Source organism: Eptatretus burgeri, chromosome 4 (genome assembly GCF_056783735.1).
Source record: "Eptatretus burgeri isolate ZD-2024b chromosome 4, Ebu_testis_v1, whole genome shotgun sequence".
Taxonomy (NCBI): Eukaryota; Metazoa; Chordata; class Myxini; order Myxiniformes; family Myxinidae; genus Eptatretus; species Eptatretus burgeri.
In genome coordinates this window covers 85,978,146-85,997,026 of record NC_140964.1, presented here as the reverse complement: position 1 = coordinate 85,997,026, position 18,881 = coordinate 85,978,146, and the positions used below count along the sequence as shown (strand labels likewise).

Genomic DNA, 18,881 nt, shown 5'->3' with positions numbered 1-18,881 from the left:
TCGATGTCCACTGAATCGTATCTACACTAAATTATGAAAACACAACATAACAAATGAATATTTTAAATGTAAAACATGCTGAATTAATGTAAATTTCCATGGCAAGACAGGCCCTCCTGGTAAGCCGGGACCACCGGGCAAGCAAGGACTACCTGGCTCTCCTGGTCCTCGTGGACCCAGCGATGATGACCAGCTCTCTCGGCCACGAGGAGACAGTAAGTCTTCCAATAGGGACAATCACATCATCCGAGCTGTGGTTCAGGACTTCTTTACAACTTGTGTTTCCATCATCTTTGAATTTCCCTCAATCTCATGACTGTTGGCAAACATTGATCCAAAATTGCCTGTGTAATTGCAGCAGTGTGAGTTAGCCTTGTGTAAATATGACACAGGGTTTCACTGGAGAAACGGCGTGGCGTAATCAGTTCACTCTTGCATACGTAATGATGATAATGTACATCTCGATTAATTGGTTCCTTTTCATCTTTCCGTCATCACACCCGAGCTTGATAACCCCACAATATCGAGGCCGACCAAATGAGGGGTGCTGAAGAGTTTGAATCTGGCTCAGTGATCCCATCTCTATTTCATAATTTCTGTGAGCATTCAAAAAGTATTAAGTGAACGATACAGGCTAATGGTCTCAGACATTTACAAGGAAATCCGCTTTCCTTGATTAAGTAAAATTTTAAATTACATGTTGATGCAACTTGGGTGTGATGAGTTGAATGCCCCCTTTTGTTCCACTTGTGGAACCACCTTCCTGAGTTTTATCATGTCTCGCTATTCCTTCCAGAATTTAATGAAGCTTGTTACCAAACTCCAGAATTCATGTCAAGTTTCTTGCCAAACTGTAATTCCCTCTTCAATTTGAAACCAATTTTTTGGTAATTTGCTGACCCAAAATCATGTTGTAAATCACTTTCTCTCATTGTCAGTCTCGTCCTGTCTGCTTCTCTCTTTATACTTCCCTCGATTGAATCCAAACTTTATGTGATTAAAGAGGTAGTGCAAGAACTACATTTAAGACACGACACATCAAAATGCTTAACTGTGTGATTAAACACAACAGCATCATCATTTTTTTTAACCTATGACCTTCAAATTCCTTCCAAGGAAATAATTGCTGATGTCACAATATTCACTTTTATCAACACTTTTTGCTGCATTGCAATTTTAATTCTTTGTGCTTTGAGTGAACATCTAAATCGAGACGTACTACATTGAATTAATGCAATATAGTGATAAAACAAATTTATATAAAAAAAAGAATTCCTGTTTTTGCTCGTTGTTCATCAGGTTGGAGTTGGAGTTGGGGGATGGGGTGTTCACCAAGGAATATATAACCAAAGGAATTTGGGGCCAAAGAAAAAACAAAAGTAATATGGAGAATATCTTTGGCAACACCCTCCTCTCCAAGCTTCCCCCTCACTCAACTATTTCCAAGCTTTCCTCTCACCCCATCCTCTCCAAGCTTCCCCCTCACCCCACCTCAATGCATACCCCTGTCCTGCCACCTCTTGGGTTCCCCCCCCCCCACGTCCCACCCCCTTTCGTCTTCACCCCCGTCCTGCCTCCCCCAGCTTCCCCTTCGTCCCACACACTCCCATTTCCCCCCCAATCTCGCCCTCCTCCCATATTCCCCTCAATTGCACAGCCTCTCCCCCCTCCATGCCTCACCCTCCCAACGCCTCCTCCCATGTTCCTCACCGTGTGGACCTCAAACACCTGAGGACTCCGCTCTCACTTGACAGATGCAGGCCGCTGCTGTCAGCAAGGACATCATCTGTTTAACAGAATCCTTCCTCCCACAGGACATCCCTGACTCCTTAGTGTCTCTCCCTGGCTGTTGTCTCCTCTGATTTGATAGGCCTGAACCCTACCCTGGCAGCAGAGTTGCATTATACATGAATAACTCAATTTTTCACTGTCCGTGTACTGATCTTACACCTACCAGCCCGCAAGAGTGGATTTGGCTATGACTTCCCCTTCGCTCCCACCTCTTGCTTGTCTGTGTGTTCCACCATCCTCCAAACAGTGATGACTCAATCTACATCTCCCTCAGACAGCATGGACCAACTTTTCACCATTTATTCCAATTCTCTCTTTCTCGCATGTGACGATTTCAATTGTCACCATCCATACAAATTGTCTGGTGTTTGGTACCTCTCTCACCAGCTATGGCACTTCAGCAAAGGACTTCTGTTACTCCATGGGAGTGACTCAATCTGTGAACTTTCTGACCCCAATTTCTCTCAATGGCAAATCCTCCCTCTGGACTTGGTGATAACAAACTTTCCCACAAATATCTCCTGCTCTCCCTCTGCTTCAATTGGTTCATCTGATCATATGCTTGTGAAAGTCAACATCTGTCTAGCTATTCTCAGAGAGTTTCCTCAAAACCGGCAAGTCTGCTATTTCACTCAAGCAGATTGGCAGGGACTGTAAGCAGCCATCTCTCTTCAGGACTGGTCTCCTTTATCTCCTGCCCATAATATTGACTCAGTCTGGGAATTCTTCCACAGAAACCTACTCTCTTGCGCATCGATTCATCCAATCTCGCCTAACCTTCTTCCCGCCCATGGTACATTGAATCCTGTGGTGGGGCAGTTGCTCTGAAACAGCTTGCCTTCTCTTCGTGGAAAGCTAACTCAACCAAAGGCAATCTCACATAATTCAAAAGAACCTTCATTAAGTGTAGTGTGTGTCCACTCTCTGGAGATACAGAAAACAACATCTGTCCGACCTGAAGATTGCACTTTCAAAATTGTCTCCCTCCTTTAAAACCTGGTGGCACCTTGTTACCTCCACCATCGAAGGTGGACGGAGGTTATGTTTTCACATATGTCTGTCTGTGAACAGGATATCTCAAAAAGCTATGGATGGATTCGGACAAAACATGGTGGACAGGTTTGGTGTGTGACGAGGAATAATTGATTAAATTTTGGTGAAGATCCGAATCTGGATCCGGATCCAAGAACTTAAGTGATTCTTCACCATTGAGAGATGGGGCCAAAAACAATATTCTTGGGAAAAATGCCAGGGACATAGAAAAGGCCCCTTTATATGGTACTAGATGACCCGTGAACCCATTGGGTTCCCATTGTGACGGCAGTTGATGAAAAAAATCATTTCAAGAAAAAAAAACAGCTTCAGCGAACTATACCGCTAAGGTTGTTTGCATTGATCAAATACTCCCGAAGAGTACTTGACTGAATCGGGAATTGATTTTTTAATAATTTTTTTTGTTGCCCGATTTGAACTAAACTTGATACTGCACACCGCAGGAGAATAGTGAGTAAAATTTTTGCGCTATCGTGTACCGTTTTGGCTGTATTTCGGGAACATACATACATACATACATACATACATACATACATACATACAAACATACATACATCCATACATACAAGGTGAGAGTTTTAGTAATATAGAGATAGATGTGCCGTGTAGAAAACTATAGAAAAGAAGGGGCATTCCTTTGCTTATGGAAAATGCCAGACGAAAGAAAATAAGGCACATTCAAAATTCTCATGTGTATGCTATACATACTTCTTGTGTTCTTCGGCGGAACCAAGCAACGGTCTCAAAAAGTTCATATAAATTTTGGTCTATGTTGACCTTTTGGCTGATGTTGACCTCAAAAATAGTTGGTGATTGAATTCAGTGACATCATAAATCCTGTTCAAATTTCTAGTCGATCAGATGAAAATTGAGGATTTTAGAAAATTGGCCAATGTTGACCTCAAAAGAGTGACCGCTATATCACATGGTCATGTAACGTGGTAAAGTTTCAATTTTGTCTGCTGAACGGTGTTCGATGTACACTCTTAACAAAATACTGACACATACGACGTACGACATACAGTACATACGTACGCTACCGATCACTTAACCCTGCTTTTGTGGACGACTTATTTGATGCACAAATAAATTGATCTGCTTATGCATATCCATAAATGATAGATAGTGCTGCCCTCTGGTGGAAACCAAGTGGATTTGCATGATGTGTCAGTTATTTGTGGATGATGTGTGGATAGTTGAAATTGAGCAAAAACTATGGCACTGACGTGGAATTTGTTTTGAAATCCATTAATTAGTCGTATTGGCTTGTGCGCTGTATATTCCAAGCTTCAGCTAATTTCAATGTATAGCCTTTGAGATATGAGTGCCAACACATTTCGGGCGGATAGAGACTGACAGACATCAACGTGAATTTCGAAGGTTTTCGTTAAAAACTCAAGAATGTGGAAATGGATGTTTCTGAAATTTGGAACATATTACCTCGACGTACAAAGGATTTACTTCTGAAATTTCTAGCCGATTTCGTCTAGTATAAGCCGAGAAACGAATTTTCATTTCCTGTGCTAAAGTTGCATCCAGAGAAACGGTCCCATATAAAGAGAGGGGTGCTTCGTGCCTCCCGTGATATAGTATGATATTTCAAAAAGTTGTGGATGGATTACGACAAAACTCGATGGTAAGTTGGGTAGTTGACAAGAACAAACCACTTAGATTTTGGTTAAGGTCCGGATCCAGATTCGGCCCATCATTGGCATACACAATGTAAACTGTTCAGCCTGGCGGAGGTATGCTCTCTCTCGAGTGCTGTTCTAATTAAGTCTGTCTCTGGCATATGCTCTCCTTCCATCTTTTCTCTCACGTCAAATGGCACGACAGCCAACTCTGATCGTGAGAAGGCCAAATGCCTTAATTTTGTGTTTGCTTATAACTGTTGTGTCCCCAACTCCTTACTCTCTGTACCCACCCTTCCCAGTCAAAACCAATTGCTCCTGCCCTCTCTTTTGTACTTGAGAAGGTGGAGACGTTTCTGGCGTCACTCACCTCTGATTCTGCAACTCGACTGGACGGCATCAGCTCACGTGTCCTAAAATCCTGCAATGCTGCTCTTTCACCTCCTCTTTCTGCTCTTTTCACTCTGTCATTTGCTCAAGGTCATCTTTCATCTGCTTGGAAGTCATCTAACATCACAAAATTTCATAAAACGTTACAAAAATTGATCCACTTAACCACCGACCGATTAGCTTACTTCCAATCATCAGCGAAGTCATCTAATCCATCATTGCAGTTCATATGAAATCCTTCCTTTTCTCCAACGACATCATCTTAGATCACCAATTGGAATTTAGACACGGTCACTCTACCTTGGACGTTTTGCTTCTACTCACCCAACAATGGAGGGAGACCTCCAATGTCAGACATGAGATCAGAGCCATCTCTTTCATATCTAGACTTATCTCATGCTTTTGATGTAATCTAGTATCCTGCCTTGCTCTCCAAACTCTCTGCTTATGGCATCCAAGGCCGACTCCACACATGGCTTACTGACTTCCTCTACTCTCGTAGCCAACATGTGGCCCTCAACGGATCCCTTTCTTCTCCTCTCCCTGTCAAGGCTGAAATGCCCTCAGGCAGTGTTTTGCCCAGTCCTATTCTTGATCTTCATAAATAATCTCTCTGACTCTCTGGAAAATCCCCTTTATCTCTGTTTCTTGACTCCATCTTCTGCCATGACATCTCTCACCAGGCAGGCAGCAGCATCTATCTCTTCAGACATTGACAAAATCACAAGAAAGTCAAACATATGAATATGTCTTTCAATACAGACATCTCTCTCTCTCTCTCTCTCTCTCTCTCTCTCTCTCTCTCTCTCTCGTTCTCTCTCTCTCGTGCTCTCTCCCTCTCTCTCTCTCTCTCTCTCTCTCTCTCTCTCTCTCTCTCTCTCTCTCTCTCTCTCTCTCTCTCTTTCTCTTTCTCTTTCTCTTTCTCTTTCTCTTTCTCTTTCTCTTTCTCTTTCTCTTTCTCTTTCTCTTTCTCTTTCTCTTTTCTCTTTCTCTTTCTCTTTCTCTTTCTCTTTCTCTTTCTCTTTCTCTTTCTCTTTCTCTTTCTCTTTCTCTTTCTCTTTCTCTTTCTCTTTCTCTTTCTCTTTCTCTTTCTCTTTTTCTCTCTCTCCCCTCCTATCTACTTTATTAACAATCCTCTTGAGGAAATTCAGTTATTCAAACTCCTATGCCTTACTATCAACCACGATCTTTCTTGGGCAAACCACATTTCGAAGGTGGCCTCCAAAATGAGTTGTCAACTGGGCACCCTCCATCGTACAAAGTCCTTCCTTGACACACCTGAACTCCTATCCACCTACAAGGCCTTCATCTGCAGCCTGATGGAGTATTGAACTGCTTTGCCCTTTGGGATGGCACCCCTGCCTCACACCTGGCTTGATGCCATGGAAACCAAGGCCCTCAAGATCATTGGAATCTCTTATGCTGAAGCTGAGTCTACAGGCCTATCACTTTCACATCACAGACAGGTGGTGGTCTCTGTCTTCTGTCGCCTCCTTTCTGGTCTTGCACCCTCTGCTCTTTCTGTGCTTTGCCCCCCTCAGGTTTCTGCATGGTTCACGTGGTTCACCATCAACCACCTTTTGCTGAAACTCCTAAAATTCAGAATCACCGTTCACCTCCACTCATTTCATTCTCCTTTTTGCCACATGTGGAATCAACTCCCACATTCTCTTCAATCTCATTCTTCCCTCCAGGTCTTCAAGGCAGCTATTCACCACCATCTCAGATCATCCCCAATCCAAAACCATTATCTTTTCTGCCCTCATAAACCCCGCACCTCTCCCCCTCTCATGCCCATCTCCTTCAAAATTTCCAATTTCTATCTGTGACGTGTCGCAGGTCTACAAGGACTCTGCACAGTTGTTGTTGCTGTTGTTATTGTGGTTCTTGTTGGGTGTCGATTTTTGAAATGTGCACCCATTGGTCAGACAGCTGCCGGACACCACCCACATTTGTTGCTTGACTCCACCCACCATGGCACCCAGACAAAATAATATGGTCACCGTCTTGGTTTTCTGGTAGGTCTAAGACATTAAGCCTGTCGGCCTCTGCTGATTATACACTGCCCGGGTTTGTTGCGTCAGATTTCCATTGGCTTTGTTTCAGTTGAGTGTTATTCACGATGAGTGACCCCAAAAAATCGAATCAATGTCGAATAAAAATTATTCGTAAGGTTTCTTCCCGTAAGCCTGTTAGCACCGCACTTTACGTGCCTCCTCCCTCCCTAGCGTTACATAATTTTTGAACTGCCCCATATTGGGGTTAACCCATCCATGACCGTGTGACAAATCAGCTTGTTCGGATAAAACTGTGGTGGAGGCTGACATGGATGAGAGGTGTCGAGTCAATATATTTTTTATAGCGCATTAAATGTGTGTTTCCCAATTGTGCTATCATCTTTTTAAGAGTGCTTTAAATGTGCGTTTCCCAATCTGCTTGTTACTGGATTTTGTTCGCAGGTTGTGACCACAGTGCTGTCATTCTTTTCCTTCTTGAGAGTTTCCTTCTGTATACATCTAGTTCATCCCATGCATCCTTTCCTGTCTCCCATTCCTCATTACATGTGTTGTTTGTCCAAGTCTCCCTCTATTTTGTCCTTCAACTCTGCTGTTGGTGTTTCACCCTCTTTCACTACTGTTCCTTTTGTTCTGTTGCATCTTGATCAGGTCAGTGTTCTTACTCTTTCATGAGCCACGACTCTGTGTACAAAAACAAAGGGGAAAAAAACTTTCATGATATTTTATTCCAGGACCGTTCTGTATTAGGTTGGGATGCGGAGAGGTTGAGGGGCGAGGGGTCTGCAAGATAACAAAGGATGATCAAAGAGAGAATGGAGGGCAAGGGGGATGTACGAGTGGGAAGAGAAGTGGAAGAAAGTTAGGGGAAGGAAATAGGACGAAGGGATGTGAAGAATAGATATGTTTGGAACATATTGTGAGTGGAAGGATGTTAAGAAATTCCACCATATTTGCACATGTAATAAATATATGCCCCCTTTCGTCTAGTGAATCATAGTTATTAACATGTGGACTACCAAGACGGACAGAGTGCATCTAGCCCAGAGCAGTTAGACATCGTCGTCGTCGTCGTTTATAATACTCGTAAGCAGCGTCATTGCCGACAAAGCTATTCCTGGGTGAGTGTTATACTGGGAGGTTTGCCATTACTTTCCAGCAATCAGTCAGGGTAGGAATCTGTAACTTGGCCATAGGATGCTGACGATAACTCACTTACTCTTCACAAAGGACACCACAGGATCTTTAACATCCACAAACTAAAGCTAGCAGACGGATTCCCAGTTTAACGTCCATCTGAGGGACGGCACATACATTGACGAATCAACCTGTCTGTGAAACACTGGGTTTATAGATGGGCTGTGATTCAAACCTAGGTTAGACATCTTCGAGGCGAGTCTCCAGAAAACATCAGGCAAGTCTTCAAGGGTTTCGCTTTGACAAATCCTGCTCTTCCTGACATGCAGGAAGCTGGCTGCTACATGCTAAGCTGAAAAACCAACCGGAGGAACCTTTGGATGTTCCTGATATTCCGGGACTTCGAGGATCTTTGGGAACGCCAGGTACTGAGATTATCAGGTTACCAAAATATGATAATTGTTTTTCCTTATTTCACCTCCCCTTCCTTAATTTCTATCCTTATACAATATAATCAATATGTTTCAACCTCACAAGATCAGCAGAGCAGATAAATTGCACACCAGGTGTTATCCGAGCCCCTTTTGATCTTTTGTTTGTCACTAGTTTTTATCTTGAGAACACTGAGTGTGAGTTAGTTTGAGGTAAAGATTCAACCTGGGCAATTCAAGAACTTGTCATGCGTTGTTTCTCAGATCATCTCAGATTAGAGCATGTTTTTGCAAACATGCTCTAATTGCAGCACTTCAGCACAATGTAAAATCATAAGTAAACAATTTTTCACGTCCTTCCTTCCTATAAAGTCAACCCTAATAAAACACCTTGGGATGTGAACACTGATGTGAGATCTCTTGTCTCACCAATGCTATTGGCTTACATCTCTGGGTGACTTGTAAAATGAACAGCATTTGATGTATATTCAACCTGAGAGTGAGTCAAAGAGTTATTGAGAACTTGTTTGCTTCTCAACAGGTGAACCTGGGCATCAACGCCCTATCGGCCCAATGGGACCTCCAGGAAAACCCGTAAGTCATTTACAGCGATTACAGTAAATACGATAATCAAAAAATTTCAGTTCAACAGTTCCTTACATTTGAGATGAAAGGTTGGGATTTGCACGTGAAAACATTTTCACAAACCCAAGTAACAAGGAAATGTTCAATTCAAGAAACTGCTGGTGCACTGTTTACCAATTTGTGGCCAAGCGTCCATTTACTATTTGGTATAATGTTGAAGCAATATCAGCTATTGACCTCACCTGAGTTGATAGGTTGGTCCAGCATAGGTCCATCATTTCCGATTTGCACCTATTTTCTGATGTTGGATTATCAATATACCACATATATAAGATTAATATCATGCGTACTAGGTTTGTAAATTGGTCGATCCTGACCAATATAATGGAAGGGTTGATAGAGCTGGGAATAATGAACAAACCAACATCAAAGATTGAAAGGTAACAGGCAGCCAAAGGACAAGACAGACAATGTCATGGCAATTAGTGAAGATAGATGCAGGTAGAAGGGAAGAATTCCTGATTTAAAAGCTTAAGAGTAAGAATGGTAAGCAACATGAGATGCTGATTGGCTGTCAACTTAATGGACAGGAGAAAGGATCACAGAAGGACATACTCAGTGAGATAATTTCACAGACGAGAGAAAGGAATGGGGGGGGGGGAGGGCGAGAGAAAGGAATGGGGTGGGGGCAGAAAGAATTGAAGATGAGCAGAAAGGTTTGTCTTGGGAAGGAAGAGTGAATGTTACTCAATGAAGTTACTTCCTGATCATGCTGTGGAAGGGCAGGAAGGACAGACAAGATGTGGATGTGATCGAGAACTCCTTTAAGTAAGGGCACAACCTGTCTGTCTTGAAGGATGAAAAGGCTTTATGCCTGAGCCTTTTGCCAAGAGACATACCAGTGAGTTTTGATCGCAAATGAAATGCTCGGAGGACAATATAAGAGGTGGCAGTCTCAGCCCATGGAGAGGAGCCAGACAACATATGGCACTGTGAATGAATGTCTCATGGTCAACAAACTACTTTGCTTTGTGTAATATTCCAAGGTGGTGATTAGCCATTAAGGTCAGTTTGGAGATATGTTCGGACACAGAACAGAGCAGGATGCAACATAACAAAGGGAACATAAGGAGAAAGGGGAAATGCCAATAGCAGGGTGGAGGGAGAAGGTAGATGGAGATGGACAAACAAGGGATAGGGGAGAATGCAAGGGGTGGACAAGATTGATACATAAGCAAAATTTTGGGAAGGTGGGGGTGGTTTAACGGGTGTAGAAAAGATCAGGGCTTTGGATGGGGGATGACCTGGGATGGTGGTGAACAGCAGTCTTGAAAACCCAGAGAGAAGAATGAGATCAAAGAGAGTGTGAAAGGCGGTTCTACAGGCGGGAAAAGAGAGGAATAAATGAGTGTAGGTAAGCAGTGGTTCTGGATTTAGGCATTTCACTAAGAGGGGGTTGCTGGTGGACCACATGCGTCCTGCAGATACTTGGAGGGGGGGGACAGAGCACGGAGAGACCAGAGGGTGCAAGTCCAGAAATGAGGCGAAAGAAGACAGAGACCACTGACCTGTTGATGATGGCGAAGTGATAGGCCCAAAGACTCAGCTTCATTGTGAGAGATTCCAATGATCTTGAAAGCCTTGGTTTCCACAGTGGCGAGCTGAGCAAGATGTGAGGCAGGGAGGCCAACCCAGAGGGGAGAGCATCACTCCATCAAGCTGTGATCCAAAACTACACCTCTGCTAAAGATTTATTGCAGAAATATAAAAGGATTTGATTTTGCAATCAATCTTTGTGAAAAGACAAAGTGAAAATGCCGTACTTGCCATGACCGTTTTTACTTTTAAAGGTGCTTGATGACTTTCTGATTTTCCTTTCCAGATTCAGATGTGTCTCACTGCCAACAGGAAAGATTCAGTTCTTTTCTCTTTTTTTTTTTACCATAATTTTAAACCAGGACAGCCAGGAGCTAAGCAACAATTGTGTGAGGAAAAATAAAATAAACGAGAAAATTGACAAGTTCAGCAAGAAGCTTTTAGTTATAAATATTCCAAGTAATGAAGTACAAAGCCCAGCTGGACTGCTAACTTGCACATTGTGATTCCTCTGCCACAGGGAACTACAGGTCCACAAGGACAGCCAGGCCTGCCAGGCCTGCCAGGGCCAAAGGGAGAAAAGGGCTCCATGGTGAGCTCGTATTTTTGTGTGTGTTTGAGTAACTCTTTTCTTTCATACCTCCATTCTTTAATTTTTCTTTCATTCCTCCATTTCTTTATTAATCTTTCATTCATCCTTACCTCTGCCACCAAATTCTCGTTACCATTTTATGCGCCATTTAGTTACCAATGACAGGACATGTTGCTGCGTAGGCGTGGCCATTGGGGAAGAGATCCTCAGCCACGTTCCCCATTACGGGTTACAACGTACGGACTTCCGGATAGTGATGACTTTGTGTATTATAATAATTTCTCGATTTCTTATGCGCATTTATAGATAAACACAATGCCCCAATCCAGGCGTCATTTACGAGAGCGAAGGAACGGCCTGTGTGGTTGTTTGAAAGTGTGTTTTTTTTTTTGCTTGCACGTACAGCCACGCACGTACGGGCACGCACGTATGGGCACGTGAGAGTGAAGGAACGGCCTGTGTGGTTGTTGTTTCTGGCATGAGGTTTGAAAGTTTTTTTTTTTTGTTTTTTTTGCACGTACGGCCACGCACGTATGGCCACGTACGTACGGGCACGTACTAGTGATAAACAAATGCAAATTTTCAGATTTTTAAAAAGTTTGACAGTGTCCACAATTGTGCAAATTTGTTCACCAATATTTGCACCCATGTAGGCAATGGCACTGGCTACTGATGTGTTAAGTTTGGTTGACCTTCAATCAAGGTCAATGTCAAGGTCGACTATAAACCGTGAATCTTTTTTTGTCATAACGTACTCAAAAATGGTCGTATCGACTTCAAACTAGGCTGAAAATGTTCACAATTCATATCTCTAATTATGATTTTACACATTTGCATGCTAAAAAATGCAAAGTTTAGAAGTTCGCCCCAGGTCGAAGTTGAGGAGGGTAACGTAAAAGTTGATTTTCACTTTAAAACGGCCATAACTCAAAAAACAGTGACAGATAGCGACTATATTATCATTATCAACATATAGGAACTTGCATATGACCTTTTCTTTGACACCAAATTTATTGACTTTGCGTGACCTTGTAAGGTCAAACCCGAAGTCGTCGGTTTTTACAATGATGAGAAAGTGGCCATAACTTCAAGAGTTTGAAAGATAGAGCAACGAGGTTTACGTCATATTAATTGCCATCGAAAAGTAGGGAAATACATATTTTTAGTTATTCTCTATCACTTCCGGTTTTCGAGATATATCGAAAAATAGCGTATTTTGGGGAAATTACTGTAATTTTATTTCGAGATATAACTTCTGCGATATTCAAGATAGAAAAACACAGTTAACGCCATATTGTTCGCCATTGAAAAGTAGGAGTATATGTGTTTCTCGTTTTTCTCTTTCACTTCCGGTTTTCGAGTTATATCGAAAAATAGCGTATTTTGAGGAAATTACTGTAATTTTCTTTGGAGATATAACTTCTGTGATATTCAAGATAGAAAAACATAATTAACGCCATTTTGTTCGCCATTGAAAAGGAGGAGTACATGTGTTTCTCGTTTTTCTCTATCACTTCCTGTTTCCGAGATATAACGTGTCAAAGTTGACGCACATTCATGAAAAAGAAAAATTCAAACTGCGATAAAAATGTCATTTTCGGACCAAACTAGTTCAGATTTCGTGTGTACTCTTTTACTATAAATATCCGTTATTACTCCAAAAAAAAACAGTAATTCTTGCTATCCACTTCCAGTTACCATGGCAACGAATTTTCATAATGATGAACAAATGGTGAATCTTGGTCAAAGGGAGGTTTGATTCCAGGGAGGTTTTATCTCGCGCATACATAGCTTGTCACTATTTGAAGTCACAAGATCAAGGCAAATCTGGTGACCTTGAAAGATCAAAGTCCAGGTTTTTGTTTTTTCAGAGATCATGGAGATATGATAAAAGTTATTCCGGTAATTCCTTGCTCAACGAGCAATTTCATTTGTTTGTTTGTTTGTTTGTTTGTTTGTGTGGAGGATATTTCATAATGTGGACGAATTCGGATGAAATTTGGTGGACAGGCTGGATGTGTGACAAGGACGAAATTATTCGATTTTGGTGAAGATCCGGATCCAGATCCGAATAGTAAATTTTTTTTAATGCGATTCTTCACCATTGAGAGATCAGGCCAAAAACAACATGCAGCATGATATCGCAAAAGGTTGTGGACGTATTCAGACGGAACTAGGTGGACACGTTGAGTGAATGACAAGGAAGAATTCGATTTTGGTGAAGATCCAAATCTACATCTGTGCGGAGGTACAGCATGTGCTCTCCCGAGTTCCCTTCTCATTTGTTTTGTAATATTTTTATTGTCATTTCATGCATTAATACTTACTTTTTAATACAGCCCTCACCTCTTCTAATTCTTTCATTTATTCCTTCATATTATCATGTGTCCTTCATTTATACCATTCTTCACAAACCCTTTTAGTTTGTTCCACCTTGTTCTTTTTGTTTGCCGATATAATGAAGCTTTGTCATTTTTACTGTTCAGCAGCAGCAGCAGTGCACAGAAGGGTGCTGAGAGACTGCCTTACAGCCAAAAAAGTCATTATATATCCCACAGGACACATTATAGCCCATAAAAGCTGATTCGGAATTGGCAAAATTGTGTGCCATCACTGCTGACCAAATGCCAGTTTTGGCCTAAAAATGTTGGACGTCTGGGATTGGACATGTAAGGATATATTACCAGCCTCAGTGGTGTAATAGTTTGAGCATCTGCTCTGTATCTGGAAGGTCGGCGGTTTGAACCCAGTTCGAGTTATACCAGACTTTTAAAATGGTATGTGTTGCTTCCTTGCTTGACACTCAGCATTTAGAAAGGATATAGAACGGACAAACAACCATAAGTTGGTAATAATAGTGCAGGCTTTGATGGGCCTAATGGCCTCCTCCTGCATTGAAGTTCCTTGGAAGGGAACTATGATGATGATTATTATTATTATTATTATTATTATGAAACTTAAATTTTTATCCTCAGGTGATGCATTTACCTTTGAGCTGTCCAGTTTGGAATTGACTCCTCACCCATCTCTAAACTGTTGGATTGGTGCTCCGCTGACTGGGTGTTGCATCATAAAGTATGCCATTCCCTCAGGTGGATGTTAAGCTGGGGTCCTGTCTGCTAGCAACTAGTTGCTGGAGATTATATATCCCATGGAATATTTGCTGACACAATGGCTGAATTCCAAATTCCTGCCAACTTCAGTCGAATGTCATGTCTGGCCAGCCAGTTTATGAAATACTTGGGCCAAACGTGCACTCTCTATGAGCCACTAACCCAAACTTAATGAGAAAACATCCCAAAATGTTAAATTCAATTTGGATCTAGTGACTCGATGAACAAGGAAAATAATTGCTGGGATATCGACGATGAACTGGATGGTGAACTTGATGCCATTATTGCATCTTTTTCACTTTTTCATCACACTTATAATTGTCTGTGAGTGTGGCTATAGTAGCTCAATGCTGGTGCATCTGTCCACCTGGAACATGCCCTGATGGTAGACATATGTGCCAGCAGCACAGCAGGTTGTCGTTTTTCAGCCAATGAGAATGACAATAATCAGCCAATGATAGCAGATCGTGGAAGACGGTGCCGAAAGGGTTTTAGTGACTTTGGTTTGGTCTAGCATTCGCACATCACGTGATTGTGATGCAACTCGGTAAGTCAGTATTCCATGAAAGGGTTTCCCCATCCACGCTGTAATTTAATGGCATCAGCCAAAAGCAACGAAACAATACAGATCAATAGGTGAAAAAAGCAATCAAATCAGAGAAGGGTTGTTTATCTAGATCTGATAAATGTCCTATCAATGTAGTCGCCTTTCTCATTGCCCAAGCATTCTGTTTATTTTGGGGATCTGGCAGCACTATATCTTTTGTTCTGCAAAGCTTCCCTCACATCAAGTATGAACAGCATGTGGCCATTTCACTGTGTATTCTATTACTATTAGAGAACTCAAAGTAACTTGCTCCCAGCATCTTGCTGCAAATGAAACAGAAGACCAAGAAGGACCCTGAAGAAGTGAAGAGCAAAGATGGAGTCATTAGGAGGAACCTGGATTGGATTCGGGTTTCAGCCGCTACTCCACAACCCTCAAACCCATCCAGGCACAGCCAAGTGGGCCTTACAGAAAAATTTCTGCAAGAATTCACTTCTCAGACAGATAGATAAGGAAAGAGATGAATATAGAGATGAAGGAGAAGAAAAAGCAAGAATTAGAATGAATAAAGAGAATTATAAATAAATATAAAAAACAAAATAAAATAGAGATTTGAAAGGAATGTGAAAGGAACAAAGAACAAGGATGTCAGGGAAGAACCTGGACAGATAGATTTCAGCAGTTACTCCCCAGGCTCAGACGCAGCAACATGTACAAGCTACCAGAGGTCAATGATACCGAGCACCCAGTTGTTTATCTTGCACACCTTAACCCAGTGTATTGCACACCTTAACCAATTGCAGGGTTCTTGCAGTGAATTGCTGTCGGATGGATTTCATCATGATTCTGGATACTAGCAAGTTGCCCGTGCATGCATGGGATTCTAAACGGGATGGGGTGGAGGTGATAACAACGCAAATTGCATCTTCTGTCTTCGAGCCAGCAAGCTGGGAGCAAGAATTCGCATTTATTGCCACATCTGATGCAATTTAAATGCTCTAATGACGACGAGGTGCTCCATTTGAAACGGTTTGTTTGATGTATGTCGCTTTTTGATGCCTCGGGTCCATAATAAAAATTGATATTGGTGTCAAAGCCGGTGACTAAATGCAAATTAATAATAGGAAGCTGCTTCTGCATTACAGCATGAAAACTTTTCCTGCACTATTTCACCATTGACAGTTTGCACTGCAACAATAATATGGAGGCAATAATAGTCGAGGTCATCGCATGTTTTCCTCCACATTTTATGTCGCATCAACTGAGCACGAGACAGTATTCACAAGATCTCAGCAAGAGTTTCCATTCATCCATTGTCCACATCGTGCTCGAGCATCACGAGAGCTGCGCACTCTCATATTTTATTTTTCAGGTTAATTACCAGCTGTCACTTGGAACAGTTTTTCATGGGGATCCATATTGTAATGTCCTTGACATGCTGCAGTTTGTTGATATCCCGTTCATATGGTCCGTCAATGTTCATCTCATAATTTTCCGGTCCCTCATAATATGATATGCCGATGTCACTCTCATGGTATGGTTTGTCGGTGTCCCTCTTGTGGTGTGGTTTGTGAACATGCTTCACGTGATGTTATTCTAAAATCTCAAATTCTGTTTACTGCTAAATTATTCGCTGAACTGGATATGTTTGGAAGTATTCATACATATAGTTCTCTACAAAATAATGACTTCCCTTGGTTTTGCACTCGTGGTTGGATCACACCTGTTTTGTCTGTTCCATTAGTTAGTAATAATAGCGTTACCATTAGTGGGAACATCCGTACCGGCGGAAAGTGGACGCAGCGACACACTGTTCCGGCGCTTGCTCCCATACCTGACCTGACAGTGTCATTGGTATTCAAAATACACCTTGTTAAGGAATCTTTCAAAAAAATCAATTTTCAACAAATATAATGGTATTTTGCAAGAAACTGTGGCAGGAATGTGGGTTCCTTTCAAACTAAATATCTTGCAATCACACCATGATTTTATACCATGTGATCATTACAGGGCACTGAAACTTTTTGTCGGTTGATTGTGGTCCTGGTTCGTGAATATCTTTGTACTTATAACCGAAGCAGTCCACATTAACAGTCGATTTAGCAAGTGTCACTCACAGTAAAGTTAAATATATGTGCAGAGTTCAAATAAAGTACACATTCCTGTGGAACTTACTGAGCGACAAAAATGCTTTGCTGACCTCTGCTGCTCCCTTCAGGGTGCAATTGGATTGAAAGGAGAACCATTACCTCAGGTGCATGGATTGTCCCATTTCCCCCACAGAACCCCCCCCCCCTCCCAAAAGTTCTAAAATATCATGCAGCATATCTTATGACAAAGCACAGGCCATAGTGTGCTAGTACCTTGCTGAAATCGAACCCTTTGCACCCTAGCGGCCATTTTGCCAACCACTATTCAAACTTCCATATACCTGAAGGCCGTTTAACCGGCCGCTATTCCAACCTCCATGCACCCGAGCGGTCGGATTTTTCTCCAGGAAGCCCAGGGTGGGAGAGCCGAAAGTCCAAGGAGTTCAGGTGTCAAAGGGTTAAAAACAACAATCAATGTCATGCTGGAAAAATTTCACCAATAAATATGATTTTATAACTGTAGAGCAATATGTTGTCATGTTGTTGTTTTTCTGAGACAACAAGTAAGATACATTCTGGATTCTTACAGCAAAAAGACAGCTGTCTGACTCCTGGACACAAGTGGTTAATTTCCAGCAATGTGTTTCTACAGGGCATTCCAGGACAAAAGGGAGACAAAGGAAAACTTGTGAGTTCCTAAAAAAACAACATGTTGATTGGTGCTCTTTGTACCGAAGGAATGAATGACAGATTACTCAGCTCTAATAATGTTCATCTTATATTTGCGATTGATATTTTGTTTGCTTGAGTGTCTTGGTAAGTGAGTGGTTAAAGACTTATTGCATTATTAATTCTGCCCACCGAAGGAAGATGGAGGTTATGTTTTCACGCCTGTTTGTCTGTCTGTTACTTGCGAAAAGTGGAAGATTTTTCAAGTACAGTATATTGGTTGGTCGCATGCATTATTCTGTCTGTTTGTTTCCTTGCAAAGTTGAAGATTTGGTCAGTTGGTCGATGCATTGGTCGGTCTCCTTTGTTGCTTGCAAAATCGAAAAATTTTCAAGAGTATTGATCGGTTGACTTTGTTGTTTTGTCTGTTTGTTAGTTACAAAATCAAAGATTTGTAAGTATATTGGTCGGTCGTCTTTGTTATTCTATTTGGTTGTTTCTTTAGTTTTCTGTTGGGTAGTCGGTCTAGTCGAAAAATAAAATAAAATTCAATAATTTTTCTTTTGGAGATTTCTTCTACCCTTATTATCAGTATTTAAAATGGCGATTTCAGTTAATACAATGGCGATTTCGATGAAACTTGGTGGGTAGGTTCATACCATGACCTAGTTGTGTGCAAATGAGAACCGTTGCAATGGACACCACCGTTGCCGAGCAACGGGACTTTGAAATTTTTGAAAAATCATAAAAAATTTATTTGTTTGAAAATCAAAAATCAAGCCACGAGCGACTGTGGGCAGTACATTCAGCCATATTGTTAAAAGTTTCCAGCCAAATCCTATGAAAACTGTCAGAGAAGATAGACTTTGAATGAACCCTGGTCGAAAACAATAAAAAAACGAAGTTCGTTTTATCTCAGAGACTATGAGTCAGATATACATGAAACTGGTATGGTAGGTTCATAGTATGTCCTAGTTATGTGTGAGAAAGAACCGTTGCTATGGACTCCTCCGTTGCCTAGCAACGGCCGAAAAACCTCTAAATGTGGGGGTATTTTAACGAAAAAACAATCTGCAGCATTAACCCTTGAAGCTAGAATCATGAATTTTCTTGTGCTTAATCCTCAGGTCATTCCCCATCGAAAGGGCCCATCGCATCAGGTTTTATTGGGTAGGCGACTACCCATGTCCGCCTACCAGCTTGTCCGTCTGTCTGTCAATCGCCAACAGGTCACAATTCTA

At 41.7% G+C, this 18,881-nt stretch overlaps 1 protein-coding gene across 5 annotated transcripts in view; it reads left to right on the top strand.

The window, feature by feature from the left end:
* LOC147028597 (uncharacterized) overlaps positions 1–18,881 on the top strand; it is a 136,745-nt gene that overhangs the window by 102,915 nt on the left and 14,949 nt on the right. For 2 of the 5 annotated variants that reach the window (XR_015057613.1, XM_085879175.1), the window contains exons 7-11: positions 111–215; positions 8,347–8,442; positions 8,990–9,042; positions 11,150–11,221; positions 17,624–17,659. Coding sequence is in view for 4 of the 5 variants with exons in the window: in XM_085879175.1 (XP_085735301.1) it covers positions 111–215; positions 8,347–8,442; positions 8,990–9,042; positions 11,150–11,221; positions 17,624–17,659 (362 nt within the window). In the remaining variant the exon portion in view is untranslated. The remainder of the gene's footprint in view (positions 1–110; positions 216–8,346; positions 8,443–8,989; positions 9,043–11,149; positions 11,222–17,623; positions 17,660–18,881) is intronic. The other 3 variants (XM_085879176.1, XM_085879177.1, XM_085879178.1) reach the window with 3 other exon arrangements.